General features: G+C 41.6%; 1 protein-coding gene across 2 annotated transcripts in view; it reads right to left on the reverse strand.

Annotated features, from left to right (window-relative positions):
* LOC147617134 (synaptotagmin-5-like) overlaps positions 1-20,188 on the reverse strand; it is a 91,000-nt gene extending 70,812 nt beyond the window's left edge. The window contains exons 1-3 of one of the 2 annotated variants that reach the window (XM_086776727.1): positions 19,889-20,187; positions 8,166-8,270; positions 2,405-2,455 (exon numbers count right to left, since the gene is read on the reverse strand). In XM_086776727.1, coding sequence (XP_086632853.1) covers positions 2,405-2,455; positions 8,166-8,270; positions 19,889-20,005 — 273 coding nt within the window. In that variant the 5' untranslated portion in view covers positions 20,006-20,187. Of the gene's footprint in view, positions 1-2,404; positions 2,456-8,165; positions 8,271-19,888 lie in introns of both variants that reach the window. The other variant, XM_086776728.1, reaches the window with a different exon arrangement.
* Between the last annotated feature and the right edge of the window lie 7,338 nt (positions 20,189-27,526).

Here is a 27,526-nt window from a genome sequence, read left to right on the forward strand (position 1 = left end):
CAAGAAAATATGTTGCACAATGATAATGGGGAGCACATGCCAATGGCAGATGCTTGAGCAGGCCGTGTCATCTACTTTCTTGTACATATTTCTCATGGTACTCCCTCTTAAATGCTTTACGTACAATGTCAATGGCCTCTGTGATGTAAATAAATGGAGGCGTCACCTGTTGATGGCACACAGGAGCTCGGTGGTTTGCACGTGGTTGGCCATAGGCGATCGACCAACAGCTTGTCCGAGGTGCGGCCACCCTCAGGAGTCTCAGCAACACTGTCTTTGGGATTGCCCAAAGGCTCAATAGGTTTGGTGGCGGATTCTCCGCATGTTCACGATGGATAGGACCTCAACCCGTACCATTACATGGGGCACTCTCGCTTGGTCGATAGAGGTTGAGGCTGTCATGGCTTATGAGGAGAAAGGTTGGGGGCTATCCCTTCAGGTCTCTCAACTTCACATATCGGAAGTACCAGTCCCAACCCCATCTACTGATTCACTAGACTTTGCGCTCGTGCCAAAGATGGGAGATTTATAGCAGCATTGCAGCCTGGAACATATGGAGAGCTCGATGTAGCGTAGCCATCGAGGGTACCCACACTATGCCTGCAGAGTCCATCGGGAGCATTTGGCTCGACATTATTCATACCCTTCGCGGCCATTGGGAGAAGTTGCAGGGTGGCTCTGACCACATGCAGAAGCGGCAAGAAGCTTTCTTGAGGCTCTGGCCGCCTAGCCCTTTTCTCATAGATAGAGGTGGTGATCCCACTTGGCATTATAGACCACCTGCGTAGTTATTCCCTCCCCCTCCCCCTGTATGAGATAGCCTTCCCGTCATAGAGCGGCCAGCGAAAGGATAAGTGCATCTTGCTCCACCTTTGACCCCCGCCCTGTACATGGAGACGAATTTGTATCTAGCCCTTTGTGGTTGTATGTAGCCCTTTGTGGCTGGTTTTTCGTTAACTGATAGAAGTATCTTTTTCTCGGAAAAAAAAAAAATCAATCCTGTGAGAGTCACTAACCCTAAACAGTAGCCCCTGCTACCAAACAAAGTTCATCCAAGGCAAAGTGCAAAGAGCATTAGCATGTGTAGGATGCCTCAAGAAACATCATTGTATCATCTGCTAGCTCAGGATCTAAAAGCTCCTCCTCCGTGCACAAAGGCAGTCTCAATCCAAATACTCCAGTCGTGGAGCGGATCCATCTTGCCCTAGATATGCGATAGCCGCTGAGATTGTATAGCATTGTCACACCCCCCCCCCCCCCCCCCCCCCCCGGGGGCGGCGCGACTAGCCTTATGCCCGAGATCCTTCCTTAATTACCATTTTTCACTGTCCGTAATAAGCGCTTTTTTATCCGCTTGTAGACGATGCCGTTGAGGATTGCCTGCCTCACTCAGTCTCGACCACATGTTTTCTATGAGGGCGAGGAACATGACTCTGACATCATGATCCACAGAGGGATGGCCTAGAGCTGCACACTTCAAGATATTCCTCGGTCACTTTTCACGTCATCACTGGTAAGACTTGGAGATGATTGCCAGCATCACTGCCTGGCAAATATGGAGGGCCCAATGCACCGAGGCAATTGAGGACACTAAGATTTATGACACTCAGTGCATTTGTACCATTTGGGGAGATACTTTTCATACCCTTATGGCCACTTGGTCCCATAAGGGCACTGAGATTTATGACACTCGGTGCATTTGTACCATTTGGGGAGATATTTTTCATACCCTTATGGCCACTTGGGCCCATATATAGAGACATTCTAGGTCACCGCAAGCAAAGCACATTCTCTTCATGAGGGAGTGGGATGATCATGGATCTCCTTACACTATGTGATGAGAATTTCCGGCTTATAGCCATGATTTTGTATTGATTTTTCCATACTTAATATAGCTTCTTTTTTCTTTTTTTTCCAGAAAGAGACTTCTATTAAGTATGAGAAAAACATACAACAATCACAGCTATAAGCCGGAAGAGAATAGAATCACCCCAATATGTAAGGTGATTTCAACCATTGAGGAGCATCATGGTGCCATGTAAGACCATAAATATAAATAAAACATCTCCAATTGGAAAATATGGTGCTACCCCATCAATGCACTACAGCCAATAGAGTTTGAGCTTGGGCACCAGCCTAGAAATTCAAACCCCTACCAACTAGGCTACACGGCTGGGGGCATCATCACCTTCACGTTTAATGTAGAGAAGCATGTTAAACCCAAACAAAAATGGCATTGAAACATATATAGTTACTAGAATGATCACACGGATGCCCTTTGGAACTACAATGGTGGAAACAAAATTTCTTTTTTCTAGCATAGGAAGTTTACATAAATCTACTTGAATCAAAACTCCAGCATCAAGATAGACAAAAACAAGTAAGATTTGAGCAAACAAACAACCTTTTCAAGGAATGGCCAAGCCTTCGCAACTTCTTGATTTAACCAATGAATCTGCACAAGAACATTGCACATGTTATCTTATACGTACAATTTTAGTTTGAGCTTGAGAGAGTTTCTTACCTTTTGAACATATATCCACAATAACTCAGTTGATCTTACAAACATAATAGAATTGTATTGATTTGATCTTACAAACATAACTGACCAAAGAAAAAGCATGCATGCCACGCTTTTATAAACGCATCCTTTTGAACTCAGGGAGGATACGAATGAGACGCTGCCAGCTCTCTCATAAATCCCTCAAAGGAGGAGGGAAACATCCCCCAGCCGAGACAATATGCTGGTGGGTAGGGATGTTATTTATGAACACCGTCACTATATTTGGTTTTTCCCTATATTGTGCTCAAAATAGCCACTAGAGTGTGTACTGTGCCAAACCAAATGAAAAAGAAGACTACCAGTCACACTGCCAGGGTGGTCTGAAAACTGAGGTAGTTGATTGGCGAAAGGGGCTACCTGGGCTGATGTTTAAGTGTTACCACACTATGCACATAAGAGCATAAATCACAGAAATCTCTCAAACGCGTTATTGTGGATTAGATTCCACATGCCAAGCATCTGCTAAAAATCCCTAGTGATGTAGAAAGACACTCTTTTTTTTCCCCGGAAAAGAGACTTCTATTAAGTATGAAAAAAATTTACGAGAAAGGAGATTTCAGACCAAGCAAGGGGGAAATCTCAACCAATCCAGTGCCTTGTGCTGTTAGAAGTCATCTCCTGTCTATACATATTACTCAGTGAGGACCTTTGTTGTGGGTGTGCCCACCCAGTAGTTTTTCCCATTTTTTCCGTGTTTTTTCTCCTTGGTTTTTGGTCGTGTGGGGACTGTCTTATGCTGGCCGACCGCTTATGTCCTGGCTGACTTGATGTTTTCTGCTGGCCGGCTGGTTATGTCCCAGTCGTGGACACCTTGGCAGGCTGTCAGCTGTTTTTGAGCTGGCCGACCAGCACTATAGGGTGGTATAAATACCACCCTTGCCCCCCAAACTCTTTGTGTATCGGATCTTCGTGTATACAGCAGAATTTATACAGCTTCTCTCTCTCTACACTCGTGCATTTTGTTTCTCACAGCACTTGTCTCATTTTCCGCTGTGCATTCTGACATGGTATCAGAGCCCCACGTGGCTTGAAGCTTGGAGATAGTGGGAGCTTGAGGGTTTGCTGTTTTTTGGTGCTGATTAGAGATTTCTTGGGCTTTTCGGGACTTGGAGATCAAGTAGAAGGCAGCCATTCCACAGCATGGGCTGCCTGTAAGCCTCCTCAACTGACCGTGAAGGAATATGAACCAAGAAGCTCCTCATGCAATCCCAGGCTCGCAAAAAAGATCTCTCCAAGGGCAAAGAAGGTGATCGGTGCTCTGCATCCGAGAAGATAAAAAGTGGGTTGTAAATCCAAGCACCTCCCCTAATCGGAGTGCACCTCGTAAGTCCTTCCATGGCTCAGTGCCAGGAAGAAATCCTCTAACTACCAGCTTACAAAGTAAAGCCTGACACTACACCTCCATAGTCAATGATGTTCAATCCTATCTCTTGCTTAGGCATAATAATGGTATCCCAAGCCACTCTCACCCCGGTGTTACAATGCCATCTAATCCTAACCAAAGGAAGTTTCAAATAAGCCGAGGAAGCTAACTAATGCATCCCTTATGAAAAACCTAGCACGACGTGACAAACCAAGCAATTGCCAGAGAAGCCCTTGGTTAGCTACCAAAGCTCTAGAGGCCAAATCAAGATTCCTACTACTCCAATGCTGAAGTTTTCTTTTAATGCTCATGAGCACAAGAGCGAACTATTGTGCAAGCGAGATGTCAAATGCCAACCTGATAGCCAAGGTATCTAGCAGTGCATCCTCTCTCAATCCAACTAAACCCCACATCCAAACCCCAATCTGTTTGCGGAGAGTCACTAATCTAGAATCCCGTTTATTGTGCGAATTGATGGTGGCACCTGCTACCAAACAAAAAAAGGCATGCATGTGAAGCCTACAAAAAAATAGCAGTATCATTTGCTAACTCTAAGTCGAGTAACTCTTCCTCTATGCGACTGAGGCCCAAAACCCTTGCAGTAGCCCTAAGAAACCTGCTCATAACCTCCACTACGCAAGCCAAAATTGTGTTGTGGGCCTCCCATAGATGCAAGAGACCCCTCTGATCCACTCCTGGGAAAACCCCATATGTGCAATCGTGACTTCCAAGAAGTCCTAATCCACTCTATCCTAAGCTTTTTAAAAGTCTAGCAAGAGGTTTGTTGGCTAGCTTTAGACCACTCCACAACTTTCTAGAATGAAAAGATGTTTTAAAAAATACTCCTTCCTTGGAGGAAGTCATTTTGTATATCATGAATAACTCTCTGAAGAAAAAGCTGAAGCCTCATACTCACTGCCTTCAGTAAGATTTTGTAAGCAGACACAAGCAGAGTTATGGGACTCCACTGTCTAATATTGGTCTTGTCCCCACCTTTCGGGACAAGGTGGATAAGACCCTCTGTGAGAAAAAGGGGCATCATACCAAGTACACCAGGATGGAAAGAGACCATCATTCCCCTTGGGCATTTTCCTTTCAAGATGGCATGCAAAGCATGTCTCAACTCATCCTCCAAAAAGGGGGCATCCAAAGAGATGCACATATCATCTATAATATAGGCCTCGGCATGCGCTCCCAGACTTTCTATTGTGCAATATCTCTATCCAAAGAGTGGGCCTTTGCAAAGAGTAAGGTCTAATAAAAATCTGAGGCAATACTCCCAACTTTATTTGGATCAATATAAATTGCTCCCTGAGAGTTTTGCAAGAATCTCAAACTGTCCCTATTGTGCATAGGTCCATGTGCTAAGAAAAACGGTTTGTTGCATATGCCACCCATCTATGTCCAAAATGCCTGATTAGCATGAAATGAAGCACGATGGCAATAGAGCCTCCTCTATCCAAGCCCCAACCACCCACATAAAATCTATCTGACCGTGCAAAGATGCATCCAGCCCCACGTGGGTTCTACAGTTATGCCATGAGTAAGATAAAGAGTTAGGCCTACTCTGGAAATCATCCTTTGTCCAATAATCCTTACCGAAGGAGGAGAGTATAAATCTCTCCCTAGAGGCTCTCTCCAAGGGGTGTGTTCTACCCTTTTTGTCCAACCATGTTGAAGTCTCCAACAAGCCAATGATCAGCTTGCAACAGCAATTCTATGATGGTGCCCCAGAGGGCAACCCTCTCTCCCCGCTGTACATTAGGTGCATAGATATTCAAGATACTCAGCTTCTGTCCCTCCTGGATAACCATAATCCACTGTACTCTAGCAGGTATAAGAACATCATGGCCAATAACGTGAGGAAAAAGTGATGCTCACACTAAGATGCATACCCCACCTTTGGTCCCCTGTGCACAGGACCAAAAAGTGTGCCGAAAAGGATCTTACCAATTTTACCACACTGAAATATATCCAATTTGTGCTCCTACAGAAGCAACACAACCATAGGCCTTTTGTACTGTGTCTATAAAATGAGGAGAGAGATCGTGTTTTTTATTCTATTCAATCAAGATGGAGATTGTTGAAATGTGACACACAGGAAATTATTCCTGGCACTTCCCTTCATCCAGAGAGAGTAGTTAGTTGCTCAAGAAAGCACTGGCATGTTGACCCTTACTCAGTTGAAGGCATTTTTCGGAGTAGACTCCGCCTGCCCCGGATGCTTGGTAGCCTTTGAGGCAGTGCAACATTGCATATGGTGTTGTAGAGCTGCTCAAAGGATTGCACTATAGCTCAGCTTATCTACAGATTGAGATACCATTTATATTACATGGGGTGCTATTGCTTGGGAACACTCGATCTAGTCCACAAATATTTTTTGAGGGTAGGGATCTGCACACCACCATAATGATATGCAGAGGTGTAGCCCGACGCTGCATGCTACCGGATATTTCTTATACACAGTGTAGACAACCTCTGCAGGGATCGATACTGCTTGAAAACTCATTACAAGTATCACAACTTGGCAGATTTGGAGAGCCACATGCACAGAGGCTATTGAGGGCATTCAGATATACGGCACTCAATGCATTTGTACTATATGGGGAGATATTATTCCCACTCTTATGGCTACATGGGCTTGTATACAGGGACCTTCCAAATTTTTTATTTTTTATTTTTTTTCCAAGAAAAAGATCCTTCAATTAGTTAATGAAAAAAAATAGCTACAAAGGGCTAAGTACAACCACGACGGGCTAGATACAAACTCGCCTCATATAAGGGCGGCAAAACAAGTGATCTTCAAGCCATATGCTCTTGATGGTCTCAGCCAGCCGGCGGAGTGTGGGTACCCTTGATGGTCTCAGCCGGCGGAGTGTGGGTACCCTTGATGGCCTCGCTGCATCTAGCATGCCGAATGTGCCAGGCTGCGATGCTACTACAAATCTCCCATCTCTGGCATGAGCCTGGCCGCCAGTCACCTGTAGGAGGGGCTGCGACTGGTACAGCTGCAATACGATGGTTAGAGACCTGAAGGGCTAGCCCTCCCCCATCCTCCTCATAAGCCTTGATCACTCCAGCCTCTGTGGCCCAAGCAACAGTGCCCCAAGTGATGATCCAGGTCGATGCCCTGTCCATAGGGAAGATGGGGTGGGACCTTCTAGATTTGCGCAAGCAAAGTGCACTATCTTCATGAGGGAGTGGGATCAAGGGATCTTTTTCTCATTGACCCCCACAGGACTCTCTTGGCACCTTTGTGCCCCATATTGGTTGAGATCACCCTACATTCTGGGATGAGGACTTTTTTTGTTCCAGCTTCCTTTGTATGGTCTATTCATACTTAATAGAAGTCTCATTTCTGCAAAAAATAAAGAAGTATAAAGTCTACACAAAGTCTTTACTACTTGCCAAACCTGACTTCATTCAATGATAAATTTCCATAATGTATTCATACATGCCCCAATCATGGCGGTGCCCTCATAGAAGTATACAGTCTACACAGAGTCTTTACTGCTTGCCAAACCTGACTTCATTCGATGACAAATTGCCTATGCTTCAGGAACTTAAGGTGGATGAAAGATGGTGCAAGAATGCTTGTCATTGCACTTTTGCGTGAAGATACCTTGGTATTAGAGGTCTCTGTTTCATCCTGTCCTCTTCCAGCAGGCTCTGGTGTTATTATCATAGTTAGAGCTCAATGGAGTTTGATTCACAAGGTCACATGAAAATTATCTTCAATCTATATGCCTTTAACTTCAGGAGGGAAAGGAATTCTTTTTGGCATGAGATGATTCAACAACTGTCACTCTTTTATGAAGCAAAGGACGACACTACCTTAGGATAAAAGAGAATTACTGTAGACCAATACTGGTATTTTGTGGCCAATAGCAACATGATCTTACATGAGCAAGGGAGCCTCAGAGATTGGCCACTCCAACAGAAAGTTTGGACCATATTCCACAGCTAGCTTCACGCAAGATATAGATGCCACTTAATGTCTTGCCGTGTGGATAAGGATGCCACTACATGTCTTGCCATGTGGATAAGGCCAACAAGTGATGGCTATAGATACCAACACCTGCAGTGCTATGTGGGTCTGAATATGATTAGGATATTACCTACTCACAAGTGATGCAAAAGGAGAGGCATCACACAAAAGGAATTCAGGGAAGTTCAAAACCATCATTTCAAATCAGAAATTAGACTAGGTTTTTAAACGCAGTGTGTGAAGATGATTACCTTTTCACGCCTAGCAAAGACAATCCAAGGGGGGAACAATTTTTTTGGAAATAATCGCCTTGTGTCTGCTAGTACCATCTTCGACAAGCTTATGATAAAAGTTGCCTGCACCCAGAATCGTATTCTACCTTGTATCATTGAAGGATTAAACCTCATATGAGTAAACACAGAAAAAAAACAATTAAGAATTAAAAATATGGTAGAATTCTCTTTTGGTTGTTTTAAAAATATGGTAGATTTTTTTTTGGGTTGTTTTTTACATACAATTCATACAATGTGTGCATACATACATTCGTGTATGTATGAATACATGTGTGTGCATATATACATTCGTGTATGTATGCACATATATGTATGAATACATGAATGTATGTATGTATAAAACAATCATGTAGGTATGCACACATATGTATTCATACATACATTCATGTATTCATACATATGTGTACATGCATGCCAGCATGCACACACGTGCATGTGTGTGTGTGTAATTGTGTGCATATGTATGAATACATGTGTGCGTACATACGTTCATGTATGAATACATGAATGTATGTATGTATAAAACATTCATGTATGTATGCACACATATGTATTCATACATGCATGCATTCATGTATTTATACATATGTGTACATGCATGCCAGTGTGCACACACGTGCATGTGTGTGTAATTGTCTTATTAACGTCATATGACACCTTGAAAAAGGTATAACTGCCAAAAACCATAGTTATTAATCAGTCTTTCATACTTAATAGAAGTCAATTTTTTGTCAAAAAAAGAAAAAAAGAACCATTATACATATTCATGTTTTTGAATATGTAGTAGATTAGGGTTACCTCTCTTGCCTTATGTGCTTGCTAAACATAAGATTAGCGTTAATGACGATCACGCTTTTGCATCTCCTGTAACATCTTGGTGCCAGCTTGAGCTTCTCATGCATTCCTACGAAGGACTTAACTGTCATATAATCTCCCTGACAATTTATGGTTGATATGGGTGCCAATGATTTAACTACCGACCGAGGGCAGATTTATTACATTGCTGTCAGCTAGTTGTTTTGAGCGCAAGCTATTTTGTGAACCCTAGATTGAGGGAGATGGTTTCAAGAATGTTGACGCAGGTAGATTGATGTGAAGCTAACCTAAAGGTTTGACCATGACATTGAGGTGAAAGTCTAGTTGCACCAAGATAGGGATTGAGAAGGAATTGATCACCCTAACTCTTATCTTGTGCATCTAAAAGGGCTTTTATATGAAGTATATCCTAGTGGGAAGGGATGCTAGGATCTATCTCATGTGTAGAGTTTCTCGATGTATCTTCTTTTTTTTCAAAAAGAGACTTCTATCAAGTATGGGAAATATACAAGAGGGAGATTTCAAACCAAACTAGGTAGAAATCTCAACCCATCCGGTACCTTGTGCTGACAACAAGGTCCCAGATGAGTGAGTGAAAAAGATGTCATAATACAACTGTTTCATAAATTGGCTGCGCTTCATCTCCGCAGCCCTCAAACAAACCTGGATTCTAGCTACGTGTAGGCAAGGGGATGAGATTGGTGCCCCAGAACCGTGGGAAAGGGCTGTTGCAGCCTGCGCACAGTGGATATGTGGGCAGCAGATGGTTATGTTTAGTAGAAAACACGAGATGCCAACTCCTAGAGGACAGAAACAGGCCAAATGTGTGCACGCCGGAGAGTCAGGGAGTCTAGGAACCAGGGTGTCCAGCAGGTAGAGCAGTCAGGAGGCCAGCATGTATGGCTGTCACATCATGCACAGGGAAGCATGCATGTATAAGGGCACATGGACTGCAGAGTGCTGTCTAAACAGGCCGCCAAGGAGAGGAAAGCAACAAGTTGCCTTTTTTTTTTTTTTGGAGTAAAAAAGGGCTGATTATATTACCACAAAATCTCATACAAGCACACGCTAAAGCGCCAAAAAGAATGAGTGCAACCAACCGCACTCAAAGGCAAAATTTTATGCCAAAAAACAAAACCTATACAAAATCTCAGGGAGGGGGATAAGAAAACCACTGTGGAGGACTATACTTCCACCATGGGGTACCACCCTGCAAGTGGAAGAAAATCTGGTGATGACTCCAAGTCTCCAAGAAATGTTCTCTCCACAACTCACCAGACTGAGAGGAGAGAGCCATCAAATAGTCCCATTCACCACGAAGCATGTGAATGGTGTCAGACCAAATATTTGCCAAAATCTAATGAGTGGAAGAAGATTCTCCTCCAAGAGTGTGGCAGCATCTGGCCCTCCAAAAGCACGAGCCAGTAATAGTGCCTATGATACTAAAGGTCTCTGAACTATTCGGTGATTCCCGAGAATGCAGAACATGACGAGGGATATCAGAAAAATGCATGCGAGCAAATATCCCATGCTCGATGTGGAAAACTAAATCATCCGGAGCAGCCTCGTAAAGAAAGCATGCAAGTTGCTATTTTAGAGGGCTCTCCTAAAAAGAAAGTCAACTCTAGCTATTCTAGGGGTACATGTAAGGGACACCTGTTTTTTTTAAGAAAACCAGTGTGGACATTTGGACTATGTTATAAATGCAGATCTTATGCATTGAAAACCATAAACAAAGCTTCTTCTCTCAATATTCAATGTTGGACAAAACAGTGGGGAGCAGATTTCCCACCTCTCTTCTTGTACACAGAGTTCAGGAAAGGTCTTGGTGATTAGTTTACGAGATGATCTCATGGTTTTTCTACAGTTTCGTGTAGTTTTTTCCTTGCTCTTCTGAAAATTCAGACTTGGTGCATATCAATCCTTGACTTTTTTGCAGCAGCAGAGATAAAACCCTTGCTTTTCTTCTCTCTTCCATCTCTCTTATCCATGGCGACATCCTAGCCCCTCTCCTTTACCAATGATTTATATGATCATGAGCGGGGAAGACATAGAGGAAGATATAGGGGAACCCAGCCATGATCTTGCTCATGGGAAGCACACCGTAGTGGTGGAAGAGGAGGAGATAGATGTGGTGGAGAAAACTTACTTTGATAGCGAGATGCAGAAGACCTGATCAGAGATTTTTACCCTAAAGAAGAAGCAGGGCAGTGAGATGGCCAATCTCTGGAAGGAGATTACTCTTTTGCATCAATAGATCACTACTCTGCAGAAGGTGGTTGTGACTACTCTTGCACCTGCTTCAGCAGCTCCTTTCTTCACTCCAGAGGTTTTGTTGGGGGAAAGGAAGGAGAGAACATAGGAAATGGTTGTTCACTTTGAATTCCATCCTGTCCAAGATTCTTGAAAGATTCAGATGGTGCAAGGCCTCTTGAAGGGCAAAGAGTTGTCATGGTGAAGAGAGCTTTGGAACAAGCCTACTGCTTGGGCTAGTTTCAAGCATATGTTCAAGGATGTGTTCATTCAGATGAAGGATGAGTATGACATGGTATCCAAGGTTTACAAAGTTGGATATGAAAACCATGTCTTTCGACATGTACTTGCACAAGTATAAAAAGTTGTAGGAGAAGGCAACACATATGCATGCAGTCACCTTACTTGGATATTTTATGTGGAGATTGTCCCTAGATCATAAGCTTCAGGTGAGAAACAATAATTGCAAAACACTTAAGGATGCTATCCATTTTGCAAAAATCTGGAAAGAAGACAGTTTCCGGTAAGAATTCAAAAAATGTTCGTCAAAAGCAAAAGAACTTAGGCAACTCCGAACTAGATTCCAAACGTAAATGAAAGTTTAGGTTTGTGAAGGTTTCACGACTCAGAATCAGACCCACGGTTTAGGTTAGCCCAATTCCAAGAAGACTCAAAGGACCGAGCATAGCCTCTAGAATATTCTGGAGAGCCGATGCTTTATTTGTGGCCAGACGGGCCATTGGGAAGGGAGCTGTTCTCAAGCGTAGAAAAAGCAAAAGCCTAAGGCATCTCACTTGACTGAGATTACAAGTAACCCTAAGATTACTTCTGTTCATACCACAATACTTAATCATAGTTCTTGCATAGATTCTGACTTTAGCATAGCAGTTTTTGCACCCAATGATCTTATACGCATGTATGGATCAATGTTGGTGAAAACTGTACACATTTTATTTGATCCAGGTAGCACTCGCAATTTTATTGATGTCAAATTGGTGCAGAAATTGGGAGTGGAGACCCGGCCAAGTGATCATGTCTATCGTGTGAACCTAGCAGTAGGGCATGGACAGATCTGGGACAGATGTGTGACTCAGTTACCAATATCTATCAAGAGTTATTCAGATAGTCTATATTTTTTATTGATGAATCTAGATAGGGTAAATATTATTATAGGTAAATAATGGTTTTCTAACCATGACGTCCATGTAGATTGGAAAAATCAAACATTGTCTTTTTGGACAATGCTCCAGTTTGTCTCAAGGGTGATTTTGAAGTCCCAATGTAAGCCTAGTGGGGCGTGCCGTGTACCTCGTATCCAAGAGATAGAAATATAGAGAGAAGGTAGAGAGAGGGAGAGAAAGAAGGGTTTAGGGAACTTTCCACAGTACACACATAATGAGCGGGGAAGGCCCCGCCCCTTTTCAGAAATTTATTCAGAAACAATCCACAGGCTCGCAAGCCAGGACCAATACAACCAATGAATACAAAATCAAACAAGTATGCTGCTGTAGAAACCCAAGTTGAAATTGATGTCGATGTCAAGGCACAAGATCTTGATGCCGAGCATACCAAGGAGATGACCCACAAGAATCTCTCACCGGGCTAGTACCAAATCCAAATCCAAGTCCAAGTCTAAATCCAAGCACAAATCCAAGTGCAAATCCAAGTCCAAAGAATCCCCAAGCTTGAAAGCAAGTAGATGACGAAGTATATGTTGTTCAGTAGTAAACCCAATGCCCAAACCGGAGTAGCCCACAAAGAGAGTCTGCACAAAGGAGTATATTCCAGATCAAGACCATGGCCACAAGGCAGTACAACAACTTGGTGGTGGCTAATATCAATAGGCAGAGACGGTGGCTCTGTTGGTGGCTGCCAGGCAACTACTAGTTGGCGTTGGCGGCACTGGCTAGCGCTAAACAGAAGGCGCATGCAGCGGCTATCACTAGTGACAGAGATAGTTGGCAGCAATGCTAGCAATAGGCAACGGCAAGTAACAATGTTGGGCAACAGGTGGCAACGGGTGGCAACGGCACAGGCAGGTGGCAGCAACTCCACAGCCGCACATAGGTCAACTAGCAATGTCAGATTCATCAATAGTCATCTCGGCTATCTAGTCGCAATGATGCCCCACTATGAAATCCAATACAATCATCTAGGTTATCTGGTCGCAATGACCGCCCGACTCTTCATCAATAGTCATCTAGGCTATCTAGTCGCAATGACTACCCAACTATGAAATCCAAGATATTTGGCACAAAGGCTGTCCAACGGATCATCTAGCATCGTTGCCACCCAAATACAAATCTTTCTCCTTGGCCTATCTGGCATCGTTGCCTCCCAAACTAGAGCATGTCCAAGTAACCAATATATAAGCAAGATAATGATCAATTCCATTCCAATATATATATATATATATATATATATATATATATATATATATATATATATATAAAATCCAATCCCTCCCTCTTGAATCTCTCTTGATCACAAGACATCTATATCTGTACTTCAAATACATATGTACCAACCACTTCCTCATAAGCTCGAAGTATCTCTGGATGGTCCTTGTAGTACTTCTCTGGCATCTGTTTTGCATCCAATGGCAAATAATTCTTCAAGAGGAACATTCTAACCATTGTCTTTCTTCTTTTTCTTAGAGAATGAAAAACAATTTGGTCTGGTTGCAAAATCTTTGCTCTTTCATCTTTGGTGGATCCTCGAAAACAAGCTCTTCTAGAGATAGTCCTATATATGTCTTCAATAAACTGACATAGAAGGCATTATGTATCCTCCAATGATCTGGAAGGTCCAACCGATAACATATATCGTTGATTTTCTTGGTAATCTGAAAAGATCCATATACCATCATCATTCCCATATCCATAGTAGTTAGGGGGTTGTTTGAAACAAGTTTCCTAAAAGTTTCAAACGCGTTTCCAACAGGTTTCGTAAAATCAGCCCAAAGTTTCCTACAAGTTTCCTACCTATAGGTTTTTGCATGTACAAAATTTCAAATATATACTATATAAAATATGTAAAAATAACACTAAATCCATGGAATACATGGAAACATCAATTTGAAGCCTACATGTAAGTTGTAACAATTTACAAATAGAGAAACGTCTTTATCAAAAAAGTCACAATTTTCAGATGTTGGATTTAGGGCAAAAAAAGACAAATAAAAAAAAATGCATGAAAGAAATGCATTTCCTACAAGGAAACGTTTCCAAGTTTCCTACCTTGAAGGAAACGCGTTTCCTGGCAACTATGCCCATATCTAACTTTGGCAATCCAAAAATCGATAGCAATACTCTCCCATAGAGCATGCAATGGGTGCAATAATCCTGCTAGCTTTTGATCAAACAAACTAACCACTCTTGAACATATAGCTCAATGTCCTTTCTCATGCTAGGCCAAAGTATCACTCCAAAGCTTGAGTTATAGTCAAGATGCCTCTATGCCCCATGTAAGGTGGAGCATGGCATTCTTCGATCACTTTTGGCCTCAAATCCTTTGTCTCACATAAACGGGTTCACTTCATAAGAAAACGCTCCTTGATGACATAAAAAGTCACCAAATCTGCATTCTGCAATCTGTTCCAAATATCTTTGAAATCCATAATTTAACCCATAGGAACCGCATGGCTCCTAGGTCTCCAAGATAATGCATCTACTACCTGTTGTCTTCGACCTTCATACGCCATTGCATGGCCCTCATGGTTTAAGACTGCTCCAATGCAATCTCCCAAGGCATCATGTTCACCCACAAAAGGTTTTGATAAGTCTAGAATAATCAACATCAATCCTTTGCTAGCATAAAGTTTCAATGCTTCAAAGGATTCTTTTTCAGCTTTGGTCCACCGAAATCCCACAGCTTTCTTTGTCAAATCACGCAATGGACTAGCTACCACTGCAAACCACTTGATGAATTTCCTGGCATGATGTCAATCTAATAATCTTCCGATTTCTCTGGCTTCTTGCTTTGGCTTGTCGAGACAATTTGTAGCTATATGTCCCTTCTTTCCACATTTGAAACACTTCCCTTCTTTGGAGTATTCCTCATGTTGCTTGAGGGACAATTTTTTTCGAGGGAGTGGAGGTTTGTCCCCACTCATATCCTTCTTGTCTTAAGACTCAGTTTTCGATTGGAATCCGTCTTTAAACTTCTTCTTTTGAGTTGGATCTCAGTTGTCATTCTTTGTCTTGCCCTCCATCCAAGGCATGTACAATGTCACAAAATTCCTCATTGCTTTTGTTTTCTACTGTTCATGTGTGGCATATGGAGCTTGACATGACATACATGTATGGCTTGTGGAGCCTGACATGGTGTGTTTGTATGGATGCTAAACCAAGTGTGAATGTTATACCTAAGGTTCAGGATAATACTCCACATGAACCAAAGAACAAAATTTCTCATTGCTTCTGCTTTCTACTGTTCATGTGTGGCATATGGAGCCTGACATGACATACACGTATGGCTTGTGGAGCCTGACATGGTGTGTTTGTATGGATGCAAAACCAAGTGTGAATGTTATACCCGATGTTCAGGGTAATACTGCACATGAACCAAAGAGCAGAATTTTATGCAAGGCTTGGGGCAAGTTGAAAGATCAAACAGCTTTATTTCTTTTTGATAATGCCTCTACAGATAACTTTATATCCATTCAGATGGCTACCGCTCTTGGACTAAATCTCGAGGAATTGGGCATGGATTTTCATGCAGATGCCACCTTTGAGAGCAAGGAAGTTAAAGTCACTCCCATTATCGGGAAGCTTCGCATACAAATTCAGGGATATTTGGATCATGAAGACTTCCTGGTAGCACTGCGTACAGGATGTGATGTGATACTTGGCATGTCATGGCATTATTGTTTGGATCCCAAGATTTTTCACAAAGAAAAGAAAGTAAATTTTACTCATAGGGGTAGGGAAGTTTGTATTGATTTGGGTATCACCGAGAGTACCATACCCGTTCCGTTGTAGGCCATATTTCTATTTCCAAGGCAATAAAGAAATCAGCTTGTTATTACTTGGTCTTTTTATGTCACAATTGTGACTAACTCTCTTAATCTCTCTCTAATTACTCCTTAATCTCTCATTAACTGTAAAGACACCTGTGAAGGGTCACACCCTTACACATGGGTCACTATCAAAGGACATGTCTGTTCATTAAAAGACACACCCCTAAGTCCAAAAGGACATAACCATTGTTTCAAGAGCCACACCCCTTCCCAAGAATGTGCCTCTTCATTTGTACCTTTTCGGCCTCTATTTAAGAAAGGACCCTGTCTCAATGCAAACACTCAATCTTTTCCTGCAGTATTTGTCTTATGTTCATTAATTAAGTCTTAATCATGTTAATAAAGCTATAAAAGCTTTACAGTGGTATCAGAGCAAACTTTTTCCGCCCTGTGACATGCCCAAACCCTAACCCTAATCCTAAAGTCATTCCTATTCCTAACCCTAAAATCAATCCGCCCAAACCCTAAAATTGGGTATAGCAAGTGTTGAACGGAAGAGCAGGAGAGAATGCCCCATTAAATTCAACCCCCAACTCCCAATTTTTCCTAATTATTTTTGGGCCAGCCATATGCAGGACACTCTTGAATAAAGGCAAGACAAAATTAAAAAAAAAGGAGCCTTCAATCAAGAGGCTTACCTTTCAGCCAGCACCCTTTCATGGACAGGCAACCCTCCCATGAGGGGTCGCATCCCTTCGTGGATATCCCTCGAGTAGTTGCCTTTTGATGAGCGCATGACGACTTGCTGATTTTTTTTATTAAAAAAAACCCAACATACCTAATCACCCCACCCAGAGGTTATAACTCTTAGACCTGAATTGCCACATGTAAAACACAATTTATTTATTTTTTTAAGAATCAGCCACCTACGAATCGGCGCCACCTACATGAGCAATTCAGTTTCAGCCTGCGCCCGCCGCAACCCTCCACACGGTTCAACGCGCGCCAGCCTGCAGCCGTCCCTCTTCTCCACAGATTCAACAACAGTAGCCCAGTGCATGGTGACAAGATGGCTCATCATCATCAGTGCAACTTTGTATAGTACTAGAACCCTTTAGGATTGATATTTGTCATACGCCATGACCCCATTGTAATCTTCAATCCAGGATATGTCAGGCACGAGCTACGTAGGTCATTTCTCAGCCATAGTGAGTCAGTCAGTCAATTAAAGTCCCTTAACCCACTTGGAGAGAATCATTCCTGCATATAGAAGTCATAGAAGCCTTAGGGTCTGCATCAGTTCATGGTTGCATTTTGCATATCATCCATCCCATAGGCACATAAGACGATCTAGACCATTGCAGAAGCATCAGATCTTTATCTGGTAATTTTTCCACATTTTTTAGTATTTATTTAGCATTTTTCCATATTAATTCTAGAAGGTGTGGCCTTGACCTTGGAATAGCATCAATCTGCTCCTCCATATCATAGGGGTGGACTTCTTCCTTGCCAATGTGTCTCCTGCAGCATTAAGGTACCCTGCATGAGCTCTCACAGGTTCAGCTGACAATCCGCATGACGTTTGTGAGAAGGCTTACCAAACTAGGTAGTTTTTGGTCACATTTTGCATCCCTTGTCTCTTGCAGTAAACAACTGAATTTAAGAGGGTGGATGGCTGAGTCCCCAGTATGTCGGATAACTACCCCAAAACAGGGGAGCAACATCCTGCTAGGAGACCAATTTCTAAAACATGTAACTCTGGCAAGCAGCACTCCTCGCCCTAGCTGACTCCTTGGGAGTGAAAGCCACCATTGTGGGGTGAATTCCAATGCATATTTCTACTCAGTGGAATGGTCTTGCCACCTTACCATCCTCAGGAGCACCCCCCTCCCCCAAAACAATTGACCTGATGTCAAGGCCACTGCAACCACTTCCAGTGGTGAAGCCGAATGTTGCGGCCACTGCAACTGCTTCCGGTAGTGAAACCAAGGCCTCATCTAAATCTCCGTCTCCATCTTCCTGACCAATGAGATTTGGAAATGCAGCCAAGAGTGTACAAGGTAACACGGGGTGGATATGAAAACATAGGGGGTTAATTTGACAACTGATCAATGAAGTCCACACCCGCTGGACAATTGCCCTCATCCCTGCACTTTTGTGTAATGGGGAGAGGTGGATACCTGGGCTTCTATGGCTGGGCTTTCCGCCATCTGCGTGTGTGCCTAGTCCAGCTAGGATAAACCTAACCAGATGTCCTCTCTGGGGTAGTAAATAAACTGGTAGGCTTTTGGAGCATGGCATGGACCTTCACTTGGAAAGGGTCCTGGATACAAACTCTGATGGAAAGGGTCCTAGGTGCATCCAACGTTCGGGGTCTCCATTACCACTGTATGACTGCTCTAACAGCGGAAAGGTAAGGAGAATAATACCTTGATAAGCACGGAAAGTGGAGGTTGATTGAATGTGCAGCAAGGAATAGGTATTTGTGATACCAGATGAAGAATGCTATCTTGTTCCCCAAAAGAGACAAAAGCTTCTGCTAGCCCGAGTATCCTTTGTTTGACATTGAAGGAGTAGAGGCTTCCCAATGTCACTCACTTGAGATGCCCCTTAACCAGGGGTACATGCTCTTTGTCTTGGTGGCAGGTCTCGCAAATTACTTATCAGTTTGCAGCAAAAGCATCTTAACAATTTCTCTCTCTCTCTCTCTCATAGTATTCACATATTTGAGGGATGGCATGGCATCCATACCTTCCTCTTGCTGGAAGAACATTGCCCTTTCTTCCACCTTCTCATCAAAGAGACCAGGACAAACTCAGTAGATCTTCATGTTCGTTTGGTATGCACATAATTTGTTTGTTGTGATTGGGTCTCATAGGCCATATTCAGTCTCACAAATGACAATATGATCTCTCTCTCTCTCTCTCTCTCTCTCTCTCTCTCTCTCTCTCTCTGTGCACCACAAAAAAACAAAAACAAAAGAAGGATTTCACAAAAAAAAAGTGTGTGCACGCACGCACACGTGGAAAGAACAGTTAAAAGAATGTTGTGCATGTGTTTAATTCTTCTGCATTGCTGATTTTGTTCCATGATGGGCCTCGGTGTATACTTGACATCATGTCAGTAAACTCAGTGGCATAATATCATGCTGACAATCTCGGTAAGCATTTTGTCCTTTGCTTCTTGAAAGGAAATGATCTCCAGAGATTTAAGGAAAGATTAATCGGTAATTAACGCTAAGGGGGTTAAAGTACGCTTTGGAACTAGTAATGCTATCAGAATGTAGTGATTACTCTGATTAATCGGTAATTAACGCTAAGGGGGTTAAAGTACGCTTTGGAACTAGTAATGCTATCAGAATGTAGTGATTAATTTAAGGAAAGATTAATCGGTAATTAACGCTAAGGGGGTTAAAGTACGCTTTGGAACTAGTAATGCTATCAGAATGATTAGTGATTAATCTAACTAGACCAATCAACAATCAAAGCTAAATAGAGGGGATTAAAATCACTGTATTGCTTCTGCTTTTCTTTTTGATAAAAACCAAACTCTGTGGATTAATATAATCAAAATGTAGTGGGTGGTGATTGATTAAGGAGATTAAGCATTAATCAAAGCTAAAGAAGAAGGTTTTTTTAAAAAATCAACTCACTAAGCGCTTGCGGTGTAGAGAGCGTCTTTCGGAGAGGCGCTTGAAGAGCGCCATGCATGCCACCCCAAAGAGGAGTCCTGTGATTGTTCCAAGCATCCAGGCATGCAGAAACTCCATGTGCTAAGAAGAGAGATGGATCAATGGAGAGGTGGCTTGATATTACAGAGCAAGGAAGAATGTGTTTAATTGTAAACCAACGTTAAGATTGAGGTAATCTATGGAGGAATATTGATTGATACGGTTGATTGATTGGTTGCAGGTTTGTGTCTCGAAATGGTATGTGCGGACGGATGGGGGGGAGGTGTGTGTGGGGGGGGGGCGGGGGGGGTTTCCACACAAAAAATTGTGTGCGTGTGTGTGCGTGTGTGTGAGAGAGAGAGAGAGCGATCGCCGTCCGCCGGCGTCGGCTGCTCAGACACACGTGCAGCAAGAGTTCAATCAACCTTTTGGCGGGACGTCAAAAATCGAGAAAAGGCAACTTCCACCCCACTCTCTCTCTCTTTTGGCCCGTGACTTTGTATTTAGTGCCACGTGCACACGCGGATCAATATCACATCTATTTTTACTTAAACAATAGCAAATTATATATCTGAATTATATGGGTGCCAAATTTTGTTTATTTAATTAGATTGTTGGCATGTCAACCTCTGGGTCCCGAACCTTAGGCAATAAAAACTTCCAGCTTCGCAATTCTTCCTTTTTGAGGTGGCCCTCTCTCTCGTACAATTTTGGCCGCCCCTGTCTCTCTCTCTTTCTTTGATCGCCTCTGTCGTGTCTCTCTTTTTTTGTCGTACGACAAAACCGTCTATTTCCATGCAGAGTTTTTTTATTTTCATGTTATGTCTCCCTCTCTCGTGAAGACGATGCAGAGGAGGCTTTTTTTCCATGTTTTGTCTCTCCCTCTCTCCCGTGCGAACAATCTCTTTCTCGTTCATGTGATGCAAAGTTCTCTCTCTCGTGCGGATGATCCATAGGTGAAGCGGAAGGGAGAGGTTGTGGTCGTCCTACTCTTTTGGGCTTAAGACCTTGGCTTACCTAAGGTCTTAATTAATTAATCAGGCCTAGTTAATTAATTAATAGTGAATAGTGAATATGTATAGTGAATAGTGAATAGTGATACATTCATGGTTGCCCTCATGCCTGTTTCTAAGCATTTCGGTCTTAAGATACTTGTAAAATTTTAAAATGCCCATCAAAAATTACACTAACATATCAATAATTTTGCAATATTTCATTAAACTTGTCAATTTTGGAGGGCAAGGGTGCTCGTCAATTTTGGAGGGCAAGGGTGCTCGTCAAAAATCAAGCATGTCTACATTTCCCAAATCCTCTCTCTCCCTCTCCCCAAACACATGCACATTCCTATTATGGTTGGGAATTATGTAATTTAACCTTTGTTATTGGGGTACCTACACCTTAAGCCATGTATGATAGTCGGGAATTATGTAATTAAACCATCCTTAGTGGGTACCCAAACCTTAATCCTTGTATTGTAGTTTGTGATATTACCTAAAGTCCCTTCTTAGTGATTTGGGCCATTAGCTTAAGCCTCCCTTAGTAAGGACCTATCTAGACATTCAAGGGCAAATGTTGAACCATACTCTCCCATCATTGTCCTCCCTAAGACTTGCATCATTCTCATTAAGCTTCAACTAAACATTAAAGTTAGATACATTTTCTTGTATGTAATCTTGGACAAACATTACGTTTCTCAAAACAAGGCCTTGCATGGTGTGTGAGTGCCCTTATTGTCAATGTTTCCGAAATAGAAATGGGCCCAATTTCATTAAAATTATTACACAAATTTTCTTTTTGTATGCTGTATCCCTCTCATGAGGAAGAGAAATCTGAATATTCCCACATTTCGTGTTGCCCTCCCAATTTGACAACGCTTGATAGGCCTAAGGTGGGGGATTTTCTCTCAAGAGGAAGAGAAAATCCCTCTCATGCGGAATCCCATATGATGTGTTGCCCTCCCAATTTGACAACCCTTGCCGGGGGATTTCCTTTGCCCCCACTAAAGGTTGTGATGAGGTGAAAACACCTTGTCCTATAGCTATGTTGTGTATTTTGATGATGCATTGGTTACAAAACCAAGAAATTTTAGTCCCTAATCATGAAGTTGCGTGCATAGCTTTAATGCACATTTGTGGATGTGTGTGTGTGTGTGTGTGTGTGAGAGAGAGAGAGAGAGAGGTAAGCCATATTCTACCTCTCCACTTACTAAATTGCAATCAACCCAAAATAAATCTTTAATTCAACCATTATATATTTATTTTAATGTAATCTATGAGCTAGGAATCAACACATGGCTTTATGAGAAATGATAAAAACATCACCCTTCAACACTTTACTTATTCACTATACTTAAGTGTGATAATGAAGCAAGTCATTCAAACATCACATTCACTTGATAATTAACTTTTCAAAAAGTTAATATTTGCATCCATCACAAACTCTCAACATACAATTTGTAAATTTCAACAAACACTAGAATATCAAAAGGTTAAGGTGCCCTTATCATCTGCCCTTCAAACTAACCAAACGTTGACATTTTATGGTTGAGAACCCATTACCAAATATTTTTTACAATTTGAAACACGTATAAGAATGGAAGTTGTATTACAAAGGAAGTTGTATTACAAAAGTATGTTGTGATTTTTTTTGTATATGAAAATACTTTTGAGGAAAATACTTTCGTATAAGAATGGAAGTTGTATTACAAAGGTATGTTGTGGTGATTTTTTTTTGTATATGAAATGCTTTTGAGGAAAATAACAAAAATGGCATATGCCCACATTCAAACAAATAATGTAAACAAAGAATTTCATTTTGTTAAACAAGTATATCACAAGTTTAAGTCTAAGAAGCACAATCTCTTTGAAAGACTTCTAATTTGAGATAGTCTTATACGAGTTATGATTTTGGAAAAATATACTCGAAGTTGTATCTAAGATTACCTATGAATAATATGTTTAGAATATATATAATCATGAAGTCACAACTTGAAGACAATTATCTTGAAGTCCTAACCTTAACTACATTAAAGCATGCATAGAGAGATGCCACCAATAGGGAGTTTTCATTCTCATTGACTTAGTTGAAAAATGAAGCAAAAGGAATCAAGAGAGATAGGAAACCGAGCTACCATTGTTCGATATTGAATTCAAGAGAGAGAGGAAATCGAGCTACCATTGTTCAATATTAAATTAAAAAACAAGCAACTCTAGTATTGTACCATGCCTAAAAAAGTGTGATCTAAGATAATATTCTTGGAATAATACATTGGTATTTGTAGCTAACTTAAATGCCCAAAACAAGAGAAAATGAACAAGTGAATGGATTGTATCCATTGCCTTCAAGAGTAGGGAAAACCCCTTTTATACAAAAAGCCCATAGGCTTTTTGTATAAAAAAAGTGTGATCTAAGATAATATTCTTGGAATAATACATTGGTATTTGTAGCTAACTTAAATGCCCAAAACAAGAGAAAATGAACAAGTGAATGGATTGTATCCATTGCCTTCAAGAGTAGGGAAAACCCCTTTTATACAAAAAGCCCATAGGCATTACAATCTCCTCATGTCGGATAACTCACACACCTCGTGCTTCCACATGTGCCTACCACAAGCAACCTACCCATGTACAAGTGTCCCAGGTGTTAAGAGATTAGCGTCCCGAGATGAACAAACATGAAGACTAGCACATAACTCCCATATGAACCACCACAATCCAAGAACTAAAAATAGCCATCACATCAATCACATGAGCAGGAGAAGGTGGAGTCATGCTTGAGTAATCATGTTACCGAGCCATTTTCTTCATACTACACCAAGGGCAGGTCTAACCCGCTCCTAAGCTAATGCACCACGCACCACGTGGCTCCTACAACTTCTCATACCCAAATGTTTAACTTCAAAATGAATTCCATCCATACAACCTGAAAAACCTCATATACATGAATGGAGCTACATAATTGCAAGCATGTGAACACACCCAAGATACAAATTGTGAACCAAAACGATTTCCAAATGGAGTTGTTGATGGTCCCTGTACAAAGAGAGCACCCGCTACCATAAATATTCCAACTTCACTTGGTTCTGTAAGAATAGCAAAGTACCACAGCTTGGAGTTGAATATTTGGCTTGTCTGACATTGAGATCGTTGCCCAATCAACAATGCAACAAATTCCATTACACCATGAGTTCTTGCAGTAGTGTACTTTATCCCCTCTGACATGCAATGTAAGTGCCAGAGAGAGGCTCAGCTCAACAATAGTCATCTGCGCCTCTGCAAGATTTGGAGACACCTTCATGAGCACCGCGACTTCTAGTTGTTGAGACCCTGAACTATCATGAAAACCAGGGGATCTATTTTGATGATCTCGCCTATGGTTGCCGTTGTGTGGGTGATGCGACGGTTCCTTTTGCACCATGACATTCATCATGAGCTTGCCATTGGTTTGCAGCCTCCACTATGGTGATGAGATGCAATGGTTGGCGCGCTGAAGAGATGGAAATGTCAAGAAAAGGAGAGATGGTAGCGAAGAGATAGGGTTTTGATTGCTGCTTAAGAGAGGCTGAAGGGGTGTAGTAGTGATAAGCACAAGGGCGGCCATAACTGTCCCATATTTTCATGATTTCCCCAGATCCTCCTTGCTATCTGACCATTAGTGCCTATTGCACTATTTACAAGGTCATTAATGGTCGAGCAACGGTGATGTGACAAGTTTCCCTTCATATCCATGCACCCTTTTTCGTGGCAACAACCTCAGCTTTCCCACATGCTCCATATGTCTGGGAAGTTAGCTTCATCTCTACTATAAGTCCACAAGGTGAGTCCTTCCTTGGGTCATGAAATTACAACACCCAACAAATAACTGCATTCTTGAAATCAATACATCATTTTCTTATGCTTTTAATATTTGCATTTTGGTTTTTGTTTGTTTCTTTTCCTTATAGGCTTACAAGCAACTTGGTAGGGACCTCAGTGATCCTTTTATCTGGACCTCCTGCTAACCATCCTTGCAGCATCTAAGTCTTCAAATCTTCTTGTGGCTACTTCTTGGTCCCTCTTAGCACTTGTAGAGGGGGTGATAGGCGAGTGAAGTTGACGATAAGGTATGAGAAAGGCGATAAGATAAAGAGCGTGATAAGCGTGCAAGAGGCAAGGCGATAGAGTAATGGTATGGTGATAAGTGGGAGCGTAAGAGCCAGGCGGCTATTATGAAAGGGTCGTTCAGCTGTGTGAGTAGCCAAGAGACAAGGCGATAGCGTAATGGTATGGTGATAAGTGGTGGGCAGAAGCGTATTATGAAAAAAGGGGTGTGAGTAGCCACTTGTTGCAAGTGTCAGGTGGTTGGCGCGCCAAGCACAACCACCGTACCACGTGACACTGAAGAACACTACAGTTGACGGACATCACCACAATCCCTTTTGCAGTTAACAGACGGCATCGCTGGAGAGTATGATGTGCAGATCGCATTGCCAGGCAAGGTGATGATCAGTGCTGAAAAGCCCTTGTAGACCAAGTGTGGGGGAGGCAATGGAGAATAAGCGAGTATGTAGAGGTGGAGAATGTGGGAGCGAGTATGAGGTGAAGCGGATGTTGAAGGACAAAAGTGAGGTGGGCAACAGTCGGTAGAAGGGAACGAGAGCAAGGAGTGGATAGAAAACGGCGAGATCACCGCTGGCAACCATGCGACCGCACCAGCCACAACACCGAATAGCAACTGCAGCACCCACAAACACTCACGAAAACATGAACAGCCACCAAGAAGGGAGCCCACCCATGAGAGCATCCGCCAAGACCCCCTTTGTAAGAAGACGAGAACGGTGACAAGCATGGTGACGAAAGCCAATGGCAGAACTCCATTACTGATGAACCCTAGAAATCGAAAAACCACAAGAGACCCTAACCGTTAAACAGAAGATGAAATCCCCCCTTCCCCACAGGATCGCCAGAAATCAACAATACGTGTAGCTGACTTGAATGCCTAGAACAGGAGAAATTGAACAAGTGAATGGGTTGTATCCATTACCTAGACAGATATGGAAAACCCCTTTTATACAAAAAGCCCATAGGCATTGCAATCCCCTCATGTGGGATAACTCACGCACCTTGTGCTTCCACATGTGCCTACCGCAAGCAACCTACCCATGTACGAACTTGCCTGAATTCCTCAAAGTAAACAAAAAACACTTTATTCTCACATAATAAATCTATAACCAAAAATAATACAGTTATATGATCTATGCATTACATAATAGTTTTAATGAAATGGGGGCCATCTTAATTGTAAATTGTAAGTCGCTACTTTGGAACATTGAGACTTAGGGCACCCACACATTTGGCAAGGCCTTATCTTGAGATATGGAATGTTTGTCCACATAGAAAGCATACAACAAAATCTATTTAACTTTAATGCTCAATTGAGGGCTTTATATTCTTTACTAAAATGCAATCAACATTAAAGAAAGCTTTAATCCAACCATTTTTTATGCAATCTATGAGCTAGCAATCAACACATGGCTTTATGTGAAATGAAGGAAGCATCATACTTCAACACTTTGCTCAAATTTCTACAATGAAGTAAGTTATTAAAACATCGTATTCCTTTGCTAAATTAATTTGAAAAAGCCAATGTAGTTTATTCATCATTAGACTTTAAGCATACAATTACGTGAATTTCAACAAACACATGGATCTGAAAAGGTTAAGGTTCTCCTGTCATCTACACTTCAAACTAGCCAAACATTGAAATTTTATGTTTGAGAACCCATTACTCATTATTAAAAAAAACATTTTGATTATTGTTTGAAACATGTACATGAATGGAAATAATATTGTGGTGATTTTTTATACAACTTTTTAAAGGGAAAAAAATTTCATATGTCCACATTCAAGAAAATAATTTTATGTTTGAGAAACTAGCACTCATTATTTTTTACCAAAAAAATAATTATTATTTGAAACACGCACATGAATGGAAGCTATATATTGTGGTGATTTTTAACATGAAGGGCGTCCAAATTTGAAGCATATAGGTACATTCAAGACTTTTGAGGGGGGGGGGGGGGAGAGAGAGAGAGAGAGAGAGAGAGAGAGAGAGAGCGAGAGAGAGAGAGAGAGAGTCATATGGCCACATTTAAGAAAATAATGTAAACAAAATTCTTAATTTTGTTTAAAAAAGAGTGTATCCTAGGTTTAAGAAGCCCAATATCTTTGAAATACTTTCTATTTTGAGATGGTCTTATAAGAGCTATGATTTATTTATTTTTATTTTGAAAATAAATATTCGAAGTGTCATATATTAGATTCGGTGTAAAACATTATAAATAATATGTTTAGAATATTTGTAATCATGAACTAACAACTTAAAGATAGAGAGTTTGCAATCACAACTCGAACTAGATTAAAGCACGCATAGAGAGATGCCACCCCACAGGGAGTTTCTCACAAGAAAATCAAGCAAAGAAAGCAAGAGGGATGGAAAACCAAGAAGCCAATTGCTCAATATTAAATCTACAAATTGAGTAACTTACAAACTACTATCTATATATAAATAACCATTCATGCATACTTCTAGATATCAACACAATTCCTATCTATTAGTAATCAAAATATATGTCAATCAACA

The sequence above is a fragment of the Cibotium barometz genome, chromosome 37 (genome assembly GCF_041138505.1).
Source record: "Cibotium barometz isolate CiBa-2024 chromosome 37, ASM4113850v1, whole genome shotgun sequence".
Classification (NCBI taxonomy): Eukaryota; Viridiplantae; Streptophyta; class Polypodiopsida; order Cyatheales; family Cibotiaceae; genus Cibotium; species Cibotium barometz.